Source organism: Gambusia affinis, linkage group LG15 (assembly GCF_019740435.1).
Source record: "Gambusia affinis linkage group LG15, SWU_Gaff_1.0, whole genome shotgun sequence".
Taxonomy (NCBI): Eukaryota; Metazoa; Chordata; class Actinopteri; order Cyprinodontiformes; family Poeciliidae; genus Gambusia; species Gambusia affinis.
In genome coordinates, this window is record NC_057882.1 from 17,559,069 (window position 1) to 17,577,222 (window position 18,154).

Below are 18,154 nucleotides of genomic sequence, written 5' to 3' on the forward strand. Positions count from 1 at the left end.
TATTTGATTGAAATCTTCTAAATCTGTCAGAATTACCAGATCAGGCCATAAACAAAATCATAAAATGCTGATTGGTGCAGCTCTTAAAAAGAAAACAACTTTTTGACATGTCAGAACTTGTCTTTAAATGAAAGGCAATATTTAATCTCGATCTCCTGTGCCACATCTTTCCCCTCAGGTTGAAGCGGTTAAGGAAAAGGTGAAAGCTGGACAGATCTTGCTCAGCAGATTGCAGCCCTTAGTGTGCATGGTTTTAGCTTTAACCTGTTGCATTATCACTCCACTGCAGTGTTTTAAGAAATGCTTCAGTCTCAGAAGAAAACCTCAGATGTATTGGAGTGCATAAGAAAAAAAGAGCTGGACATAATCCTGTTCATTAACTGTTTAACTATTTGGTGTCATTTTTAACTCTATAAAGCCTAAAAAGAGCATTTTCTCCCAGAGTGTTGAGTAAAAGCTTTTGGGAGGTTTTAACATGGGTCTACTGCTAACTAGGACGCATGTGTTGTTGAAACATGGCAGTAGACAGCTGGACTCGCCACACTGCATCTTTAATATGACCAGCAGTGTCTCACCCAGCATGGGACTGCCCCAAGTGACAGTCAGCATCTGTTATAGGCATGGACAAACTGAATGTGGATGTGAAGATGTTTAGTGTATCGTATTGCTTGTGCTGCTGCTCGTCTTCTCGGGACACATTTTGCTTTTTGCTGCATCCGACTTGCTGCTTGAAGATTTTTGTTTTGTTTTTGTTCTGATATTTTATTTTATTTTTTCCTGTCAGGCAGTTTGGAAAATATTTTGACCATGTTGTGGTGGTTGGACATCTGTACTTGGTGTTTTATCCACCAGAAAAGGAGACTGGCGCAGACTGTTGGAAGCTTTGCTATTAAAGTTGAACAAAAATGCATGAATTCAGGCTCTACTTCACCAATTCCTGCCCTCATTTCACCAAGAGTTTGAACTCTTATATATATCAATTTTTTTGTTGCATTAAGGAATAATGGGAAAACTGGTCACTGCCATATTTCTGTGCAGGGTCTAGATTATGAAGACAAAAATGTGTAGGTCTGTGGATATTTTAAGCAAAGTCAATTGAGTCGTAACATAATATTAAAGGTTACACTTTGTCTACGTGAATGTTAAAATCCAACACTGAGCTTATCGGTATTTAACACCAAATCAGAAGAATCTGAGAACTGATGTAAAAATTGTGATAGAACAATACAAAACATGTGGAAATATCTAAAATATTTTCTATGTATATACTTATTTTTCCATTTCTAGCATGTTGGCTTTTTTTTGTATAAATATGCACAGCATTTAGACTTGGCACTAAATATTTATTTCTCTGCAATGCAGGTCGACAAGCTTGAAACCTCAGAATCCCTAAGAAAAGAGGAGGAGCAGGCAACAGAGACGCAACCCATCGTCTACGGTAACGGCTGTCATCCCCGTCGACGCGAGCGCCTTGCTCATCTTCTGCTGGTCTTTCTTATCCAGGATTTTCAATTGAAATTCAGGCATTCCCCCAGGAAACCTGAAAAGACTGGTGGTCTGCAGGCTGGGCTGTCTACCAGCAGCCCATTGTGTTTTTGTTTAGAAATATTAACAGACAAATTCAGAAGTGCATGAGCAGGCATCATAATTTAAACCTGGCTTAATACATCTTCATTGGTACTGGCGTATAAAAAAAACCTTTTTCAAATCATGGGGCAAGTAAAGCCTGGTTGCCCACCAAGCTTATAATACACTGGGGAAGCCCTTAAATTTACAGTATAATAAAACGGTTTAGATGAGAGATTTTGTTTTTGTTTTCCAGGAACACCTCAGCTGATGCTGACGGCAGGCCCCAGCGTCCCCGTGGCCCCACAGCAAGCTTACGGCTACGGCTACCAGGCCCCTGCAGGCTACGCCCAGCCAGCGGCTCAGCCAGGCTTTGGCTACGGCATGTGAAGACCCCACCTCCTGTCTGTCCACATCCAGGCTCCATCCAGCTCCCAACAGTCCTTCACCACACCTTTATTATCGCCTCTCTGCCCTCTACTAGGAGCGGGGAGATGATACTGACAAACTATTACTTTTTTTTTTCTTTTTTACTTTTCCTTTGTTTGGAACTGTCATGAAGGACTCAGTTTGTCAAAAAGATTAAATCAGATTAATTTTCTCACATTCCGTATTGACTAGATTAATTTTCTTGTATTTTATTTGAATGGGGGACATGGTTAATGTACAATGGGTGGGGCTTGTGAGGAGAGCCAGTTCTCTTCTCAGATTTACGGTCTGTTAAGCATCTGATTTTGCACTCTATAGTGAGAAGATAATGTAGAACCTCTTCCTGTCCTCGTGTGAGCAGCTTCGTTTTTGTCCGACCGTACAACGCGTTGAATTGTAGTATATTCAGACACCAAAACTTGCTTCTGTGTTCTTTGTTTTGTTCTTTTTCTCGCAACATCAGACTGCTGCTTTCATGACTATAATCCTGAAAACACTACGTTTTACTGGTCCCCATGCTCGCTCTTCAGGGCTGTTTGGTTGAAGAAAATCTAAGACTTATTTTACATACAATGTACAGGAAAGTTTGATTCTTTCCAGCAAAAGCCTATGCAGAAGTCTCTAAACTCGGTTCTTCTCGGAAAACATTTCTATGTGCTTTACACACTGCTTTAACACGGGACCATTCTGCCTCAGGAGGGACTGCAGACCTGTGTGTGTGTGTGTGCGACTAACATGCCCCTGTCCTACTCTGGTTTGTATCAGTTTGGTCACTGTTGCCAATTGTGCAGGAGACTTTTTTTTTTTCTGTTCTTTTATTTTTTTTTTTTTTTTCTTTGCTCCACACTTTCTCCTTGTGTCCTGTTGTGGGGTTGCATTTAATGTTTTCAGTTGACCTACTCATCCAAATCTGAAACGATGTCAAAACGTGGGGGGGTTTGACATTTTTACTAAAGGCTTGCTTGTATACAGAAAAATCAATCATTAACTCCTTATATTCTTATCTAAATTACCTTAGATTTAAATTGTGCACTTACGATACTTGATTGTGCATAATCAGGATCATAATGAATGAAACAGCGGTTTTGTTTCCACTTAAAAAAATAAATAAAATAAAGGCTTTGTTTGTCAAGAGTGGTGTCCTGGTTTCTTTGCATTTTAGTTTTTATAACTAGTGTTTTCTTTTATAGCTAAAATTTGGTGGTGTGATTCCAACAATATGCTCTTGAACCAAAACTAGGGTTTAGTTATGTATCTGATTATTACCTTAATACTCTTAAGTTTACTATGAATTTCAAATGTAGATGGTTCTGGTTTGCAGCTTATGAAAACCTAAAATTCACTTGTGTGTTGTTGAGCTACTGGAAACTTTGTTCAGTATTTTATTTAAGACTTGCATGAATTACTTCATTGATGTGGCATGGAGAAAATCAGCCTGATGTGTTCAGGAAGTCCAGGTTGCTTTGATAGCTGCGTTGTTTTTTTTTTTTTTGTTTTTTTTTAAGAGTACTCTATAGGTTCTCTAAAGTTCTAGTCAAACCAATATGGTGGCCAATAGAGGACATTATGGTCACTCGAGCTGTATATTGGGTGTCTTGATAGTGTGGACAAGTGCCAAGTCTTGCTGGAAAATAATCAGCATTGCAGTAAAGCTAACCAGAAGGAAGCAAGAAGTGCTCTAAAATGTCTGGATAAATGGTTTTGTCTTAAAACTCCTAATCTTGTGAATTTTGCCTCAAACTCTAGAATTGGCGTTGCTTCAGTTTTCTCAAAAATGTCGTTATTGTTGCTTGTGCTTGGGTTTTCTGACACTTTTTCCCCCCTTCCACTCAACTCTCCAATAATCGTGTGTGGATACAGTGTATCGTGAATAACCAGCTTCTTCAGAACTGACATTTTTGTGGTTCATCCTTCCAATGTGAGCTAGCAATCTTCCTGATATTTTTAGGTCATACTTTCGTATTGCTCTTGTATATATAATGAATTTTCTGATAAATATTTCAGTTTTCATCTCCTTTAAGACATATTCTTAAAAATTAAACATTTGATGTGCACTGCTTTTGAAATTGCGGTAATAAATGACGCTGATCCCAGGATGGCGCACAAAACTTTCTCCGTCTACCTCCAGAAATATATAAATCTAGGGATCTCATGCCCTCTGCTGGTACACGGGGGAATGTGCTGGAAGTAAAACAAAAATGGTTGTCACCTTAATCTCAAAGCTTTGATTTCATGTCAGTGTAGGCAAATAAAAAAAATCTGACTTACTGATGTTTGGGTAAAGCCACCATTTATGTCTCCTGTGCATTTTTGCATGGAGTTAATCAGATTATTTTCCCAGTGGCCTAAATAGCCTTCCACAGTTTACAGAGGTTTCTTTAGTTATTTTATTTTCAGTACTAAAACTCGATCAATGTTGTGCAACCATTATTATCCAAAGACCCATTCTTGCCCTATTTCTGCCCTGTTAAGACTCGTTATAATGTCACATGACTGAAAAAAGACTATTTGTAATCTTTGAAAAATATAAGGAATGTCATTAAAAAAATATTCATATAGTTTCCAACCAAATAAGAAAAATGGGTCTGAAAAGATTAATTAGTTCATGGAAACCTGAAAAACTGATGAGACCAGCATTTGTTTCTATATTAAAAACAGTTTGTTCTAAAAACAAAACAAAACAAACAAACAAACACTAAGCCAATTCAGCACTCAGAAGATACCAATGCACCTCATGTCTGCATTGGTATCAGAACTGGATCGGTGCGACTTTGGCAAGACAAATGACTGTATGTTGAGCTCATTATTTTGTTTATTTAAAAAAACATCCACCATCACGTCCTGTTGTAGAAACGACATGTAATGCCAGTACTGACTTCACAGTCTACGTTCAGAATGACAACATTTTAGTACAGCTTCAAGTCTCCGGTGACGGCGTCCACCAGCTGGGCCGGACCGGGACCGATCCCCAGCACAGTGCGAGAGCCGGGTGCGATTTGAGTCCTTCCTGCATCCTGGATGAGGCTGACGGTGAGTCCCACCTCCCTGGCTCGGCCCAGCAAGTTTATCAGGGTGTCCTCGTCTGGCGCCTTCACCACCACCTTGGGCTGGCCGCAGTACTCCCACTGCCTGAGCAGCTCGGGGCTCCTGCGTTGAACCTGCTTGTAAGCGCTTACTGCGGCGTGGGAGCACTGGGCCGCCGCCTTCCCTTTGCCCATCTTCAGGTCATTCCGGACCACCAGCACCATCTTGAACTCCCCGCCTTCTCCCATCACGCTGGCCTCCTCGGAGCCGTTCCCCGCCGACTTCATCAGGCTCTTGGACGCGGGGCCGAGGCGGGTCTGCAGGTGCCAGCCGAGGAAGAGTCCGCAGCCCAGAGCGGCGGCAACGCCCAAGGGACCGTAGAGCGCATCCATGTTCAGCCTGCAGACAGTTACAGAAAACTTACAACACACTCACGTTTACATTACAGGCAGCTTTTGATCAAGCGGCAACTTCAGGGAGGCAACAGGAACATCAGGACTGGACGTAAACGCTGTCCAAAACAAGCTCCAGGGGTTCCAGGTCACGCTGTGTGACCTGGACAAAGCTCCTGTTTCATGTTAGGTAGTAAATAAATCAATCCTTTATTTATCTGATAAAAGTTTTAAATTCTTCAATTCTACTTCCCATTACTCCAGATACCCAATGTTCCTACATTCCTTAATAAACATGTATAAAGAAACACATTTAAATATATTAAAAAAGGGGTGCCACCAACGAAGAAGAAGAAGTTGGAAGCTAAATAAGGTGCGATTCCTCAACATTAGAACTAGTCCAGGTCATAAACTATAATACTTTGTTTCTTTAAACCTGAACTAGTTTGTTATATGCCAACAGAAAACTAAACGGCTAACGTAAACACTGCTAGTCTATCATGACTGAAGGTAAATTGTATAAAGTGATTTTTCGTGGTTTATCATTTCCACTTGCAGATTCTGTTGATGAATGGGGTTCATCACAGTTACTTGAATATAAATACAGCTCTCTTCGATTCAGTTCATTTCAGATTTGATCACACAGAGCAGCACACTTTTTAAGGATTGGATTAGTCCATGAATGAACAAGCAGTTCCTGATCTGGAGGCTGAAACAGAAACTAGCCGTGCTAGTTAGCTAACTAGTTAGCTTCCATACTACCTACACCGGAACGTCTCTGACCTATAAACGTATTTCCAAAGATTTAAAGCGTTAACTGTAAGCTGAACTTATTTACATGGAAAATCCTTCATACCTGCAACTCTATGAGCGGTACCGAAAGCATGGAAGAAGTTTCATCGCGCGAATTCTTCTTCTGGAGTTTAGCGGCAGCTGACTTCCCCTGACGTTGCAATGTTGCCCCCTTCTGCTTAACCTGTGCAGTCCAGTCTTAAAGGTCCAGTTTGTTGGCTGAAGGTGGTAGTGTAGCTTCTTCTTGTTCTTTTTCATGTTCACAAACATATACCACAAAGCCTAAACCTTTTAATCTAATCGTATCATGTTTAAAAACGAAACTAACTTTTACATTGTTTAACCAAGCATGTAGATGGAACTCAGAATAAGTTCCCAGCACTGGTTTATTTTTGTCCTCTTTAGTTTGTACTGGCAGTTCTCAGAATTTCTCCTTAGAGAAGCTTCTGCAACTCATGTTTTTGGCTTGTAGGGCTTATGAGCCTAACACCACAGCACTTTGGATCACCGTACAAATACTACCAACATTTATATTCAGGAGAACTAAACCCAGCACAAAACAATAAGTGGTACTTTTGGAGCATTTATAAATAAATGCTACAGAACTTTATTTGACAGGGTATGCATAAGACTGGCATGACGCTGTCATAAACATAACATAACATCTGTCATGACCATGAAGGAGTCTTAATGAAAGCCTAAACCTGTCGTCATGATGTGTCATTAGGTAAATAATGACACTTTTAAAGCAAAGTTGATTTAAAAGTTACATTAAAAGTTAATTGAAAGTGCCAACTTTGCATAATTCTGTAAATAATGACACTTTAATACAAAATTGGCACTATTAATGGACTTTCAATGCAAGTTTTAGAGCAACTTTGTCTGAAAGGTGTCAATATTTACCGAATGAGACTTCATGACAACAATCACAGACATTCATAAAGACTCCTTCATCTTTATGACAGTGTCATGTCCGTCTTATGCATACCCGATCAAATAAAGTGTTACTAGTTTGATTTTTCGAAAACCAAAGATCCTGCTTTTTGCCCGATGACTGCTGGAGACAGGTACCAGCTCCCCTCACAATCCTGCAGGAATTAACATGTTTAGATAATGAATAGATGTAGGTTTGCCAGTTTGTTATTATAGCAGTATTTCAGCAACAACAAAATGACAGGGTTTTCCCCAGTGTATTATAAGCCTGGCAGCCCGCCAAGCTTTATGTGCCCCTCACCCCTCCAGGCTAAGCATTGCTCTTTCATGTTTTTAGAAAAAGCAGTCACACCACTGGCAATTGGTAAACAATAGACATCAAATAGGTAAATTTGATGTCTTTGTTTTCTATTTTTAATAAGTTAGCAAAAAAAAAAAAAACAAAAAAAAGAAAAGAAAAGAAGACCACATTGTCATAATGGGGTATTTGTGTGTACAATTTTGAGAAAGGATGTTTACGCAATTTGAATTAAGGCTGTAACATAAGTCAAATTTTTTCAGGATTCATGAGCATCAAACAGGTAACATCTGTGTTGTATCCACAGCACAAGCTGAACATCAGACAAAGCCCACAAGGCAGGAGGCACTTAAGGATGGACAAACCAGTGTCAGGTTTCAAGAAAAAGCAGAAGAAGGGAGGAGGGGCCAAATACAGTAATTGCAAGAGAGACCAGACTTTTGAGCAAACTGTGGGAAAAGTGAGGGTGTTTAAGAATCTCACTAGGAAAAGTGGATATAGTTTTATACTATTCACATAATTATTATTCAAGCTTTATTTTTGAGGATTATTTTTATTAATCACCAACTACAGTGCTTTTAGTTAATCAACCTAAAAATGTAATAAACATTAAAAATATGAATGATCAAGACAGTAAAAGTAAGCGTTTGTCTTTCTCTAAAAACACATGTGCAATCATTGGGCATCTCTTATTGTGCGGAATATTTTATCCAACTAAAAAAAACCTCTCCAACTTTAGTTAGTTTATTTAGAAATATTTTATTGTCTTAAATTAACACAGTTATATAATAGAATATAATCCTTGAGTGATGTTCTGGTCTACACTCCATACCAGTAGGGGGCAGTAATGTTCTAATTTTGTTGTTTGCCAGCTGCCAATAAGGACTTTATAGCAATCAAAGGAAAGTTGGAATAAGGACAGAAAAAAAGACAAATTAAAGATGGAAACAACTACAACCAGATTATATTTTGGTCATGCAAGGGTAAAGAATATTTTATATATAAATGAGGAAAACATCCTACAGACAAATGTGACTTGTCCTCAAAAGGAGACAGTGGAACATGTTGTTTTATTGTTCTGCACCAATTATTCATTTGAGAACTAAACAGGTTATTTACAGGAACTGTTGGACAACCAGGGGGTCTTTTGTGGGCTCTAGTGTCCCCTATATGACAGTAGGCTGACAGGAGAGCGGGAGGGACATGCGGCAAATGTTGCCAGGTCTGGGAATCGAACCTGCGACGGCCGAATCGAGGACTCAAGGCCTCCGAGTGTGGGTCGCGCTATCCCCTACGCCACCACAACAGGCCCCAGAGTCTTTAGTTCTAAGTCTTATACGCCTTTAAGCATGTTGATTTTGAAAAACATTACAGCAGTTCTTCAATTCTTCATTGTAGAAAGATCATGTATGTTTTTCTAATATTGACGAAAACCCAATATAATGTGTGGCTGGTTAGCTCAGTTGGTTGGAGCGTGGTACTCATAAAGCCAAGGTCATGGGTTCAATCCCCACATTGGCCAATGGAATCATAAAGTGTTTCATGAAGTAAGCTCTTCAAAATAGCATGAGGCTTTAAATTAAACCACATTTAATGTTGATATTGAAAAACTTTTACATTTCACTACTCTTGTCAAGATCATGTAAGTTTTTCTAACATTGACAAAAACACTAGCTTATGTGTGGCTGGTTAGCTCAGTTGGTTGGAGCGTGGTACTCATAAAGGCGAGGTCATGGGTTCAATCCCCACATTGGCCAATGAAATCATGAAGTCAACTCTTCAAAATAGCATGAGGCTTTAAATTAAACCACATTTAGTATTGACTTTGAAAAACTTTTGCATTTTAATACTTCTGTCAAGATCATGTAAGTTTTTCTAACATTGACGAAGACACAATATTATGTGTCGCTTGTTTGCTCAGTTGGTTGGAGCATGGCACTCATAAAGCCAAGGTCGTGGGTTCAACCCCCACATTGGCCAATGGAATCATGTAGAGTTTCATGAAGGCAACTCTTCTAAATAGCTTGAGGCTTTAAATTAAACCACATTTAATGTTGACTTTGAAAAACTTTTGCATTTCAATACTTTTGTCAAGATCATGTAAGTTTTTCTAACGTTGACGAAGACACAAGATTATGTGTGGCTGGTTAGCTCAGTTGGTTGGAGTGTGGTACTCATAAAGCCAAGGTCATGGGTTCAATCCCCACATTGGCTAATGGAATCATGAAGTTGACTCTTCAAAATAGGATGAGGCTTTAAATTAAACCACATTTAATGTTGACTTTGAAAAACCTTTACATTTCAATACATTTGTCAAGATCATGTAAGTTTTTCTAACATTGACGAAGACACAAGATTATGTGAGGCTGGTTAGCTCAGTTGATTGGAGCGTGGCACTCATAAAGCCAGGGTCATGGGTTCAACCCCCACATTGACCAATAGAATCATGAAGTGTTTCATGAAGTCATCTCTTCAAAACAGCATGAGGCATTAAATTATGCCACATTTAATGTTGATTTTGAAAAACTTTTACATTTCAATACTTTTGTCAAGATAATGTAAGTTTTTCTAACATTGACGAAACACCCAACATTATGTGTGGCTGGTTAGCTCAGTTGGTCGGAACGTGGTACTCATAAAGCCAAGGTCATGGGTTTGGTTCCTACTCTGACCATCTGAAATATAAAATCAACTCTTCAAAATAGCAAGAGGCTGTATACTCAACAGTTATGCACATTGATTTTGAAAAATAATAGAGTATGAGCTCCTTACTCAAATCTTCATTGTGGTAAGATCATGTAAGTTTATTAAATCCATGGAAACTCAACATTATGAGTAACATGGTACTTAGGAAAACTTTGTCCAGCTGATGTTAGCTCAGCTGGACAGGTGTGGCGCTGATAACGCCAAGGTAAGTGGTTCAATTCCCTTACAGGTCAATGGTAATCTAAAGTCTTTCAGACAAACAATACTTGAAAATTAAAAAGGGTGTCAAACAAAATCAATACTTCAAAATAAAAACGGTTGCAAAATCAATACTTCAAAATAAAAAAGGTTGTAAAACAAAATCAATACTTCAAAATAAAAAAGGTTGTAAAACAAAATCAATACTTCAAAACAAAAAAAGGTTGTAAAACAAAATCAATACTTCAAAATAAAAAAGGTGGAAAATAAAATCAATACTTCAAAATAAAATTTTGCCGGAAAATACACCTTTAAGCATGTTGATTTTGAAAAACATTACAGCATTTCTCCAAATCTTCATTGTAGAAAGATCATGTACATTTTTCTAATATTTACGAAGACACAAGATTATGTGTGGCTGGTTAGCTCAGTTGGTTGGAGTGTGGTACTAATAAAGCCAAGGTCATGGGTTCAATCCCCACATTGGCCAATGGAATCATGTAGTTAACTCTTCAAAATAGCTTGAGGCTTTAAATTAAACCACATTTAATATTGACTTTGAAAAACTTTTGCATTTCAATACTTCTGTCAAGATCATGTAAGTTTTTCTAACATTGATGAAAGACACGAGAATATGTGTGGCTGGTTAGCTCAGTTGGTTGGAGCGTGGTACTAATAAAGCCAAGGTCATGGGTTCAATCCCCACATTGGCCATTGGAATCATGAAGTGTTTCATGATGTCATCTCTTCAAAGCAGCATGAGGCTTTAAATTAAACCATATTTAATGTTGATTTTGAAAAACTTTTGCAATTCAATACTTTTGTCAAGATCATGTAAGTTTTTCTAACATTGTCACAATATTATGTGTTGCTTGTTTGCTCAGTTGGTTGGAGCATGCTACTCATAAAGCCAAGGTCGTGGGTTCAACCCCCACATTGGCCAATGGAATCATGTAGTTAACTCTTCAAAATAGCTTGAGGCTTTAAATTAAACCATATTTAATGTTGATTTTGAAAAACCTTTACATTTCAATGATTTTGTCAAGATCATGTAAGTTTTTCTAACATTGATGAAGACACAAGATTATGTGTGGCAAGTTAGCTCAGTTGGTTGGAGTGTGGCACTCATAAAGCCAAGGTCATGGGTTCAATCCCCACATTGACCAATGGAATCATGAAGTGTTTTATGATGTCATCTCTTCAAAGCAGCATGAGGCTTTAAATTAAACCATATTTAATATTGATTTTGAAAAACTTTTGCAATTCAATACTTTTGTCAAGATCATGTAAGTTTTTCTAACATTGACACAATATTATGTGTCGCTTGTTTGCTCAGTTGGTTGGAGCATGCTACTCATAAAGCCAAGGTCTTGGGTTCAACCCCCACATTGGCCAATGGAATCATGTAGAGTTTCATGAAGGCAACTTTTCAAAATAGGATGAGGCTTTAAATTAAACCACATTTAATGTTGATTTTGAAAAACTTTTGCATTTCAATACTTTTGTCAAGATCATGTAAGTTTTTCTAACATTGACGAAGACACAAAATTATGTATGGTTGGTTAGCTCAGTTGGTCAGAGCGTGGTACACATAAAGCCAATGTCATGGGTTCGATTCCTACATTTGCCATCTGAAATATATACTTAGGAAAACTTGGTCCAGCTGATGTTAGCTCAGCTGGACAGGTGTGGCGCTGATATCGCTAAGGTAAGTGGTTCAATTCCCTTACTGGTCAATGGAAATCTAAAGCAGGGATGGCCAACCCGCAGCTCGTAAGCCACATGCGGCACCTTGACTTGTTCTATGCGGCTCTTACGTTCATATAGTCTCATTCTGCCAGACGTGCAATAATGACAAAAAGTAGTCAAATGAACTGTCAATTACTGAGAACAGCAGCACGCCATTAATGTTGGCCGTAACTACGCAAAAACAACACAAACAAAAAACAGTCTTTGTTTCTCTTGCAGCCTTACTCTTTCCAGTCGTTCGCCATCTGCTCTCACGCAAAACCTCCGCTCACCCCTCTGTCTCACTCCCCCGCCCCCTCGCTCTCTCATCCATCCTGATGCATTCGTGGACAATGGGAAATCATACTCTCTAATTTTCATCTCTAAACAGCATAACATCAAGTAACATTTAGCACATACTGTAGGGTCGCTATAATATCCAAGTATCGCTTCGCTTGAGTGCAATACGGTATTTTCGTCAAATGCGCATGTGTGCAGTTTTTCAGTAAGAGTAAAATCATTTGAGTAAACCTTTCGCGCTCAAAATGGCAGGTAAAAAAAGTCCCATTAAATAACACATGTAATGCACATAATAAATGGAAAAATGTATTGTAACTTGTTCTATTATTGTTTGTTTATTTGGTTAAACAAATTTTGTTTGCATGAGAAAGTGCACAGTGTTCATTGTTGAAAATGTCTGGCCTGTGGTCTTTGTAGCGTTAAAATAGCGTGTGAAATTTACAATAAATCTGGGTGAGCAAAAGTATGAGTATGAGGAAGGGATGGGTTGATGTTCATATGTGCCCATGCATATGATTTGGCTCTTTGGTATAAAATGTGGCTCTTGGTCTTTGTCTGGTTGGCCACCCCTGCTCCATTCTATTAGGAGGTAGTAATACACCTACTGGTATTACTGCCAGTAGTAATACTCCATACTCCACCTATTGGTATGGAGTACCAGTAGGTGTTTCTCCCCCAATTTCCGTAAAAAAAAAAAAATAAAATAAAAATTGCTGCTAAATGATTAAAACGAACCAGTAGTTTCCAGAATCACCTGCGTGTTTCCCAGTGTCAGTATTCTCTTTAGCCTTTCTCCGTCTGTGTCTTCAAGTTGGATCTTCCCAATTTGGCTGAAGTATCACTTACCTACATTTTTCTTTAATATTTAACTGAACCCTGTTCTTGTTAAATTGTTTCCCACACCCAGAGCTACTCAGTGGTTTTTCTAACATCATTTAATAGTATGAGTCCTGGAATGTATATCTGACATTCTTTGTGTGCATCAATCTTCTAGCACCAAATAAAGCACTGAGACAACTGGAACTGTAATTTTTATTACGGTTTTATTTTAGCCCGTTTCTTTTTGTCCATTCCCATGGCTTGTACCATGTACGTGGATCAAAAAACAGGGGTAACAATATAGCTCAGTTCTCCGTAGGGCTCCAGAAACTCAAATGCTACCATCCACAAGTTGCAGTTCGAATCAGAAATGGTGCCGCTAGACGCCAGGAGTAACAAGATGACTACAAAAAGGATGAAAAAGAGAATCATGTATCCTGCTGCCTTGATTCCTCTCTGCAGGATCCTAACTCCATACTCCTGCCAGCTGAACGGACTAAAAATATATATATTAAAATTAGTCGTTTTAATTTGATTTGGGTTTTTTTTTGTCTGTATTGTGGGATATAAGTACCATTCTCTTGAGGTTACAGAGATCAAATCATTCTTGTAGACATCTTCTTCCTGCAAAGACAACAGCAGATTGCAGCATTGGCTTCACATGTTAGTGGTGTCAGTGCTTTGACATGTGGACATTCATCAGGTCTGCTTTAAAACAATGAAAGTAAGTTACAGGCCAAATAGCAGTGACACTGTCATCTTCAGGTTTTTGTGTGCGATCATCATATTAAAAAATACTTCATTGATCCTGGAGGGAAATTAAATGTAAATCATTCAGATATTGTAGATGCTGATGGCTGTGGGCAGGAAGGACCTCCCCTAGCAGTCTGTATTACAGTGAATTTGAAGAAGCCTCTGATTTAAGATGCTTATTTTTCCCATGACGGCCATGAAGAGGATGACAATCTCCACAGGTTCAATAATTGCTAAGATGTGATGTGGGAAAAACCAAAGAGAAACTATGGAGTGGAATTTATTTTAAAAAATCCAATTATCCCCAAAATTACAGATTAAGACTAAGAGCTTTGTCAATTTTTTATTTTTCTAAATTGACTTACACTGATGCAAAGCTGTAACGTCTCTACAAATCTAATTACAAATGTTCTAATTCTCAGGTAAATACATATTTAAAGACAGCGATCACTTGCAGTACTAAAGTACAAGAAGGAATTATAGCAACCCACTAATGAGAAGTTTTTATAGTTTTAGTGTGAAACATGGTTATGATTTTAAACAACCATTCGAGATAAATAATCTCAGTAATTAGAGATTTTCTTGATGGATGTAGATTTGTAGTTATATATTATCTTTACCACTGTTTGTAGGACCTCTGTGCCTGGTTCATATTTCACCACCGTTCTGTAGAAACCAAAGAAAAACAGGATGAAAGGCGAGACGAACTCAGCTGATTGTCGAGTGCAAAGCTTTTGAAACCCATCCTCCGGTTCTGCCACTGTGAGTTGTCGAGTCGGTACTCACAGGATCTGGTCCTCCTGAATGTCTTTCAGATTTTTCTCCAGGAGGTGAATTTCATCTTTGAGTTCCTGCAGAAAGATTAAACGTCGAAACATCACAGGGCTGATCGGATCTAGCATTTAAAGATTCTGTCGCAAAATTGTAATTATCATGGATACCTCAATGATGCCGGCATATCTTTCTAACTTCTTTTTCTTGGTACACTCTATCTCAGACAGCTGATGGGGAGACGTTCAGATGAATGCTTTTATTAAATCAACTTGGTCATGTTAAAAGTGAAGCTGATTAACTTTTCGTAACTAGAATCAGTCATTGCAGTATTCTTACTCTCTCTATTTGGGTGTCTTTGTTATGTAGGGCTGCCAGGATCTTCTGGTTTTCCTTTATTATTCAGTGAAACGAAGGACAAAAGTGACCCATCCAAGAGGCAAAAATAATGTATGAAACATGAATTGAAATGAAGTAAAAGTTCACCTTGATTATATTCTCAGCTGTTTCCTCCTGATGGTTCTTTAAAAGCTCTTCCAGCTGAAGCAGATCAGCGTGAGAGCATTTCAGAAGAGGATGGAAATAACTTCACACACACACACACACACACACACACACACATATATATATATATGTACACACTAAGCTACTGTTTAGGGGCCTCAGAAATTTCTATTGAATGAAATTTGCAGACCTCGGGTCTGCCATGATTATTTATGTTGCCTAGAACTTCAAGATAAGATCAAATGTTTACGTATTTTATCAAATCAGCTCTGATTTGCATAACGCCAAATGAAATCAATGTGAAAGTATGTTGAGCATTATTTAATTTTAACAAGTGCTTATTGACTACAGAGGAAGTTATAATATTTGGACAGTTTTATAGGTCGTTTTATTAATGCATTCATTCCACTGGCGAGAAATGAAAATGGATTGAAATGGTAAACGGTTGAATTTGACACAGATAATAGATCTAACATTTTTATATTTGTTGTTTGGGAATGAGAATACTGTTCAATTTAATTTGACAGTTTCCGCATAGATGAATTGTTTTAAAGGGCTTAAAATTTACGTTTTAAATTAATTGAGTTGGTAAAAGTGCAGAAAATAATCTTTCCTGCATGGTTATTGTTAAAGTAGCCGTATTATTATTATCTGGGCATGCAGTTCCATTTTATAGCACAATCACGTAACTGTTGCCATCAGTTATAAAATACTGTATTTAAAAGCAGTTAAAAAAAATGTAGCTCCTAAAAATCAGGCCTCTGCCTCTTTAAAATCTCCTGCTCTTTCTGAAACTCCACCTTCAGGGAGTCGTGACATCACTTCCCTATTAACCCTTTAATAATTCTTTTTCCAGTGTTGCACGGAGTATAATGAGATCAGCACAGTTCCACCAGGTGTTTGCTAATTGCTGCTGGCTAGTCTAGAGGAGCTGAGTGGGGGAGTCGTGGACTGACCTTGGGTCAGCCCTGGTTACATGTTTATATGAACGTTGTTGGGAGTTTTCCTGCAGTCTATTGATGCTGTGTTAGCAGATGTCAGTTTCTCTAAACACTTTGTGAGAAATCTTCCCGTACCTCAACAGCCAGCAGTTGATTTTCCTCCTTCATCTTCTCCAGATAATCTTCCTACATAGAACAAAATCAAACAACCGGCATCAATACAAGTAAATCTGGTGTCTGCCAGAACTGTAATTTACACATTTAAGATTGATAACTTACCATTTCTCCAATCTTAACTTTTTTCTCTTCTAAATCTTTCTTGTGCATGAGCTCTTTATTCTTTTCTATTGACATCTTCTCATTTTCTGTCTGTTCTTTCAACCTGAAAAGAGAAACATTATGCTCATTATAGAAACTAGATTTCTTATGTCATTTTAATGTCATGGTTTCTGTAAAAACCAGCCAAACAAAAAGTTTTATTGAGTTTACTCTTGCTTACTCTTTGATTTTGTTGGTCAGGCTTTGATTTTCTTGCTCCATTTCTCCCATCAGCTCCTCTGTTATTTGGCCTTGATCCACTAGTTTTTCATAGAGCTCCTTTGTCAGTCTGTGTTGCTTTAAAGCCAGATCATATCGTTTACCAAGATCTTTGATTTCTCTGCACACAACACCAGAATACATGTAACATGATCACCATTCAGTTAAAAAAAAACAATCATACGGTTTCACCGGGCACTCACACGGTGGCGGGAGCCTCTTCATCGGCGACAACGTAAGCTCCCTCCATTTTGTTTCTCTGGTTTGCGTTTGTCTAAAGTGTACCGAACTCTCCTACTCTTGACTGATGTTCACCTCTCTGTATTACAGTCTGCTCTGACTGGCGCTGTGACGTCACCGAGCCCGGTTCCATTCCCCGTGACCTCACAGCTGCATTCGGATGTTTAAACATGGCTGAAAAATCCAACTGAATCTCCCTGGGTTACAAGCCAAACATCAACTCTTTTTCTGTTGTTAATATGATGAAAAAAAAAACAGTGCTCTTCATCAACTGCTCAGGCAGAGCAACAGGGTAGCTTTAACAGCTGCACAGTTGATGAACACTATATTAAAACTTTCTCACTTATGAAAGCTAACAAGAATTAAAAGCCTTTGATTTGAGCTACGTTGAAGGAGTCAAGTGTTAGCTAACGCTGCCATCTGTTGAGGGAGGTGAGGATCATCTGTAGTCAGACTGCACCTGTAGTGGGAGTGAAACGAGAAACAAAGACAGTGATTTGATGTCAAATAAAATATGTTCCATAATTTATGGTGAAACTGTAAAGCACAGACACACCAGTAGGTGGCAGTAATAGAGGATATTTGGCTGTCCATATATCTACTCCCCTATGAAATGAAAGCAGTGCAATTTTAAAATACTTTGTTTATCCCAAAGGAACATTTTTCAAATGAAATATGTATGTTGACTTATACTTGTATTGAGAGTTTGACCATTTATGTAGTTTTATTTAAAATGTTTATGTATTTTGCAACAAATTTTAGAGTTTTTTTTGTTTGTTTGTTTGTTAGTTTTCCAACATTAAAGGTGCATTGCCCTCTCAAACACACAATGACATTACATTTGGACTGGTTTAAATAAACAAAATGACAGTATTGATGATTCAGAATGTAATTTTAACATTAAAATTATATTTAGAAATCTCAATTCTTTTAAGTTCCATGGTAAATTTGCACACAAATCTTGTACAATTTTAAGGGACACAAATACTTAAAAAAGCAAAACAAAAAAAGTGATCGCACCATAGTGAAAATCTTTTCTTTAACTTTTTTTCTTTTACATTAAATTAAATAAATTGTATTTTTGTAGCCTTCTCTGTCATTCTCTGAATATTTTGTTATCAGTGGCTGTTTTTCAAATCTAGCTTTACATTTTATTCAGCATAAAATGTTGAGAGATCATTCAGGAGCCAAAAGCTTGATGTTTTTAGTGAATCGAGCAATAA

At 38.0% G+C, this 18,154-nt stretch overlaps 3 protein-coding genes and 1 non-coding gene across 5 annotated transcripts in view; 2 read left to right on the forward strand and 2 right to left on the reverse strand.

The window, feature by feature from the left end:
• The window catches only part of cltca (clathrin, heavy chain a (Hc)), a 28,110-nt gene extending 24,981 nt beyond the window's left edge, over positions 1-3,129 (forward strand). For both annotated transcript variants that reach the window (XM_044140883.1, XM_044140882.1), the window contains 2 exons: positions 1,363-1,438; positions 1,823-3,129. In XM_044140883.1, coding sequence (XP_043996818.1) covers positions 1,363-1,438; positions 1,823-1,956 — 210 coding nt within the window. In that variant the 3' untranslated portion in view covers positions 1,957-3,129. The remainder of the gene's footprint in view (positions 1-1,362; positions 1,439-1,822) is intronic.
• Positions 3,130-4,789: 1,660 nt separating this feature from the next.
• ptrh2 (peptidyl-tRNA hydrolase 2) lies at positions 4,790-6,392 on the reverse strand. Its single transcript, XM_044140884.1, has 2 exons — positions 6,268-6,392; positions 4,790-5,418 (listed from the first exon to the last, which is right to left on the reverse strand). Exon 2 carries the CDS (start codon positions 5,409-5,411, stop codon positions 4,902-4,904), a length of 510 nt encoding a protein of 169 aa, XP_043996819.1. The 5' UTR covers positions 5,412-5,418; positions 6,268-6,392; the 3' UTR covers positions 4,790-4,901.
• A 2,490-nt stretch (positions 6,393-8,882) lies between these two features.
• On the forward strand, positions 8,883-8,956 carry trnam-cau. Its single transcript has one exon. It is a non-coding gene; the product is annotated as a tRNA-Met (tRNA).
• A 4,428-nt stretch (positions 8,957-13,384) lies between these two features.
• Positions 13,385-17,404, reverse strand: LOC122844970 (homer protein homolog 2-like). Its single transcript, XM_044140885.1, has 11 exons — positions 16,895-17,404; positions 16,654-16,812; positions 16,434-16,536; positions 16,290-16,340; positions 15,196-15,249; positions 15,049-15,102; positions 14,880-14,939; positions 14,725-14,789; positions 14,559-14,604; positions 13,760-13,809; positions 13,385-13,681 (listed from the first exon to the last, which is right to left on the reverse strand). The coding sequence occupies exons 1-11, from the start codon at positions 16,939-16,941 to the stop codon at positions 13,465-13,467; spliced, it is 906 nt and encodes a 301-aa protein (XP_043996820.1). The 5' UTR covers positions 16,942-17,404; the 3' UTR covers positions 13,385-13,464.
• Between the last annotated feature and the right edge of the window lie 750 nt (positions 17,405-18,154).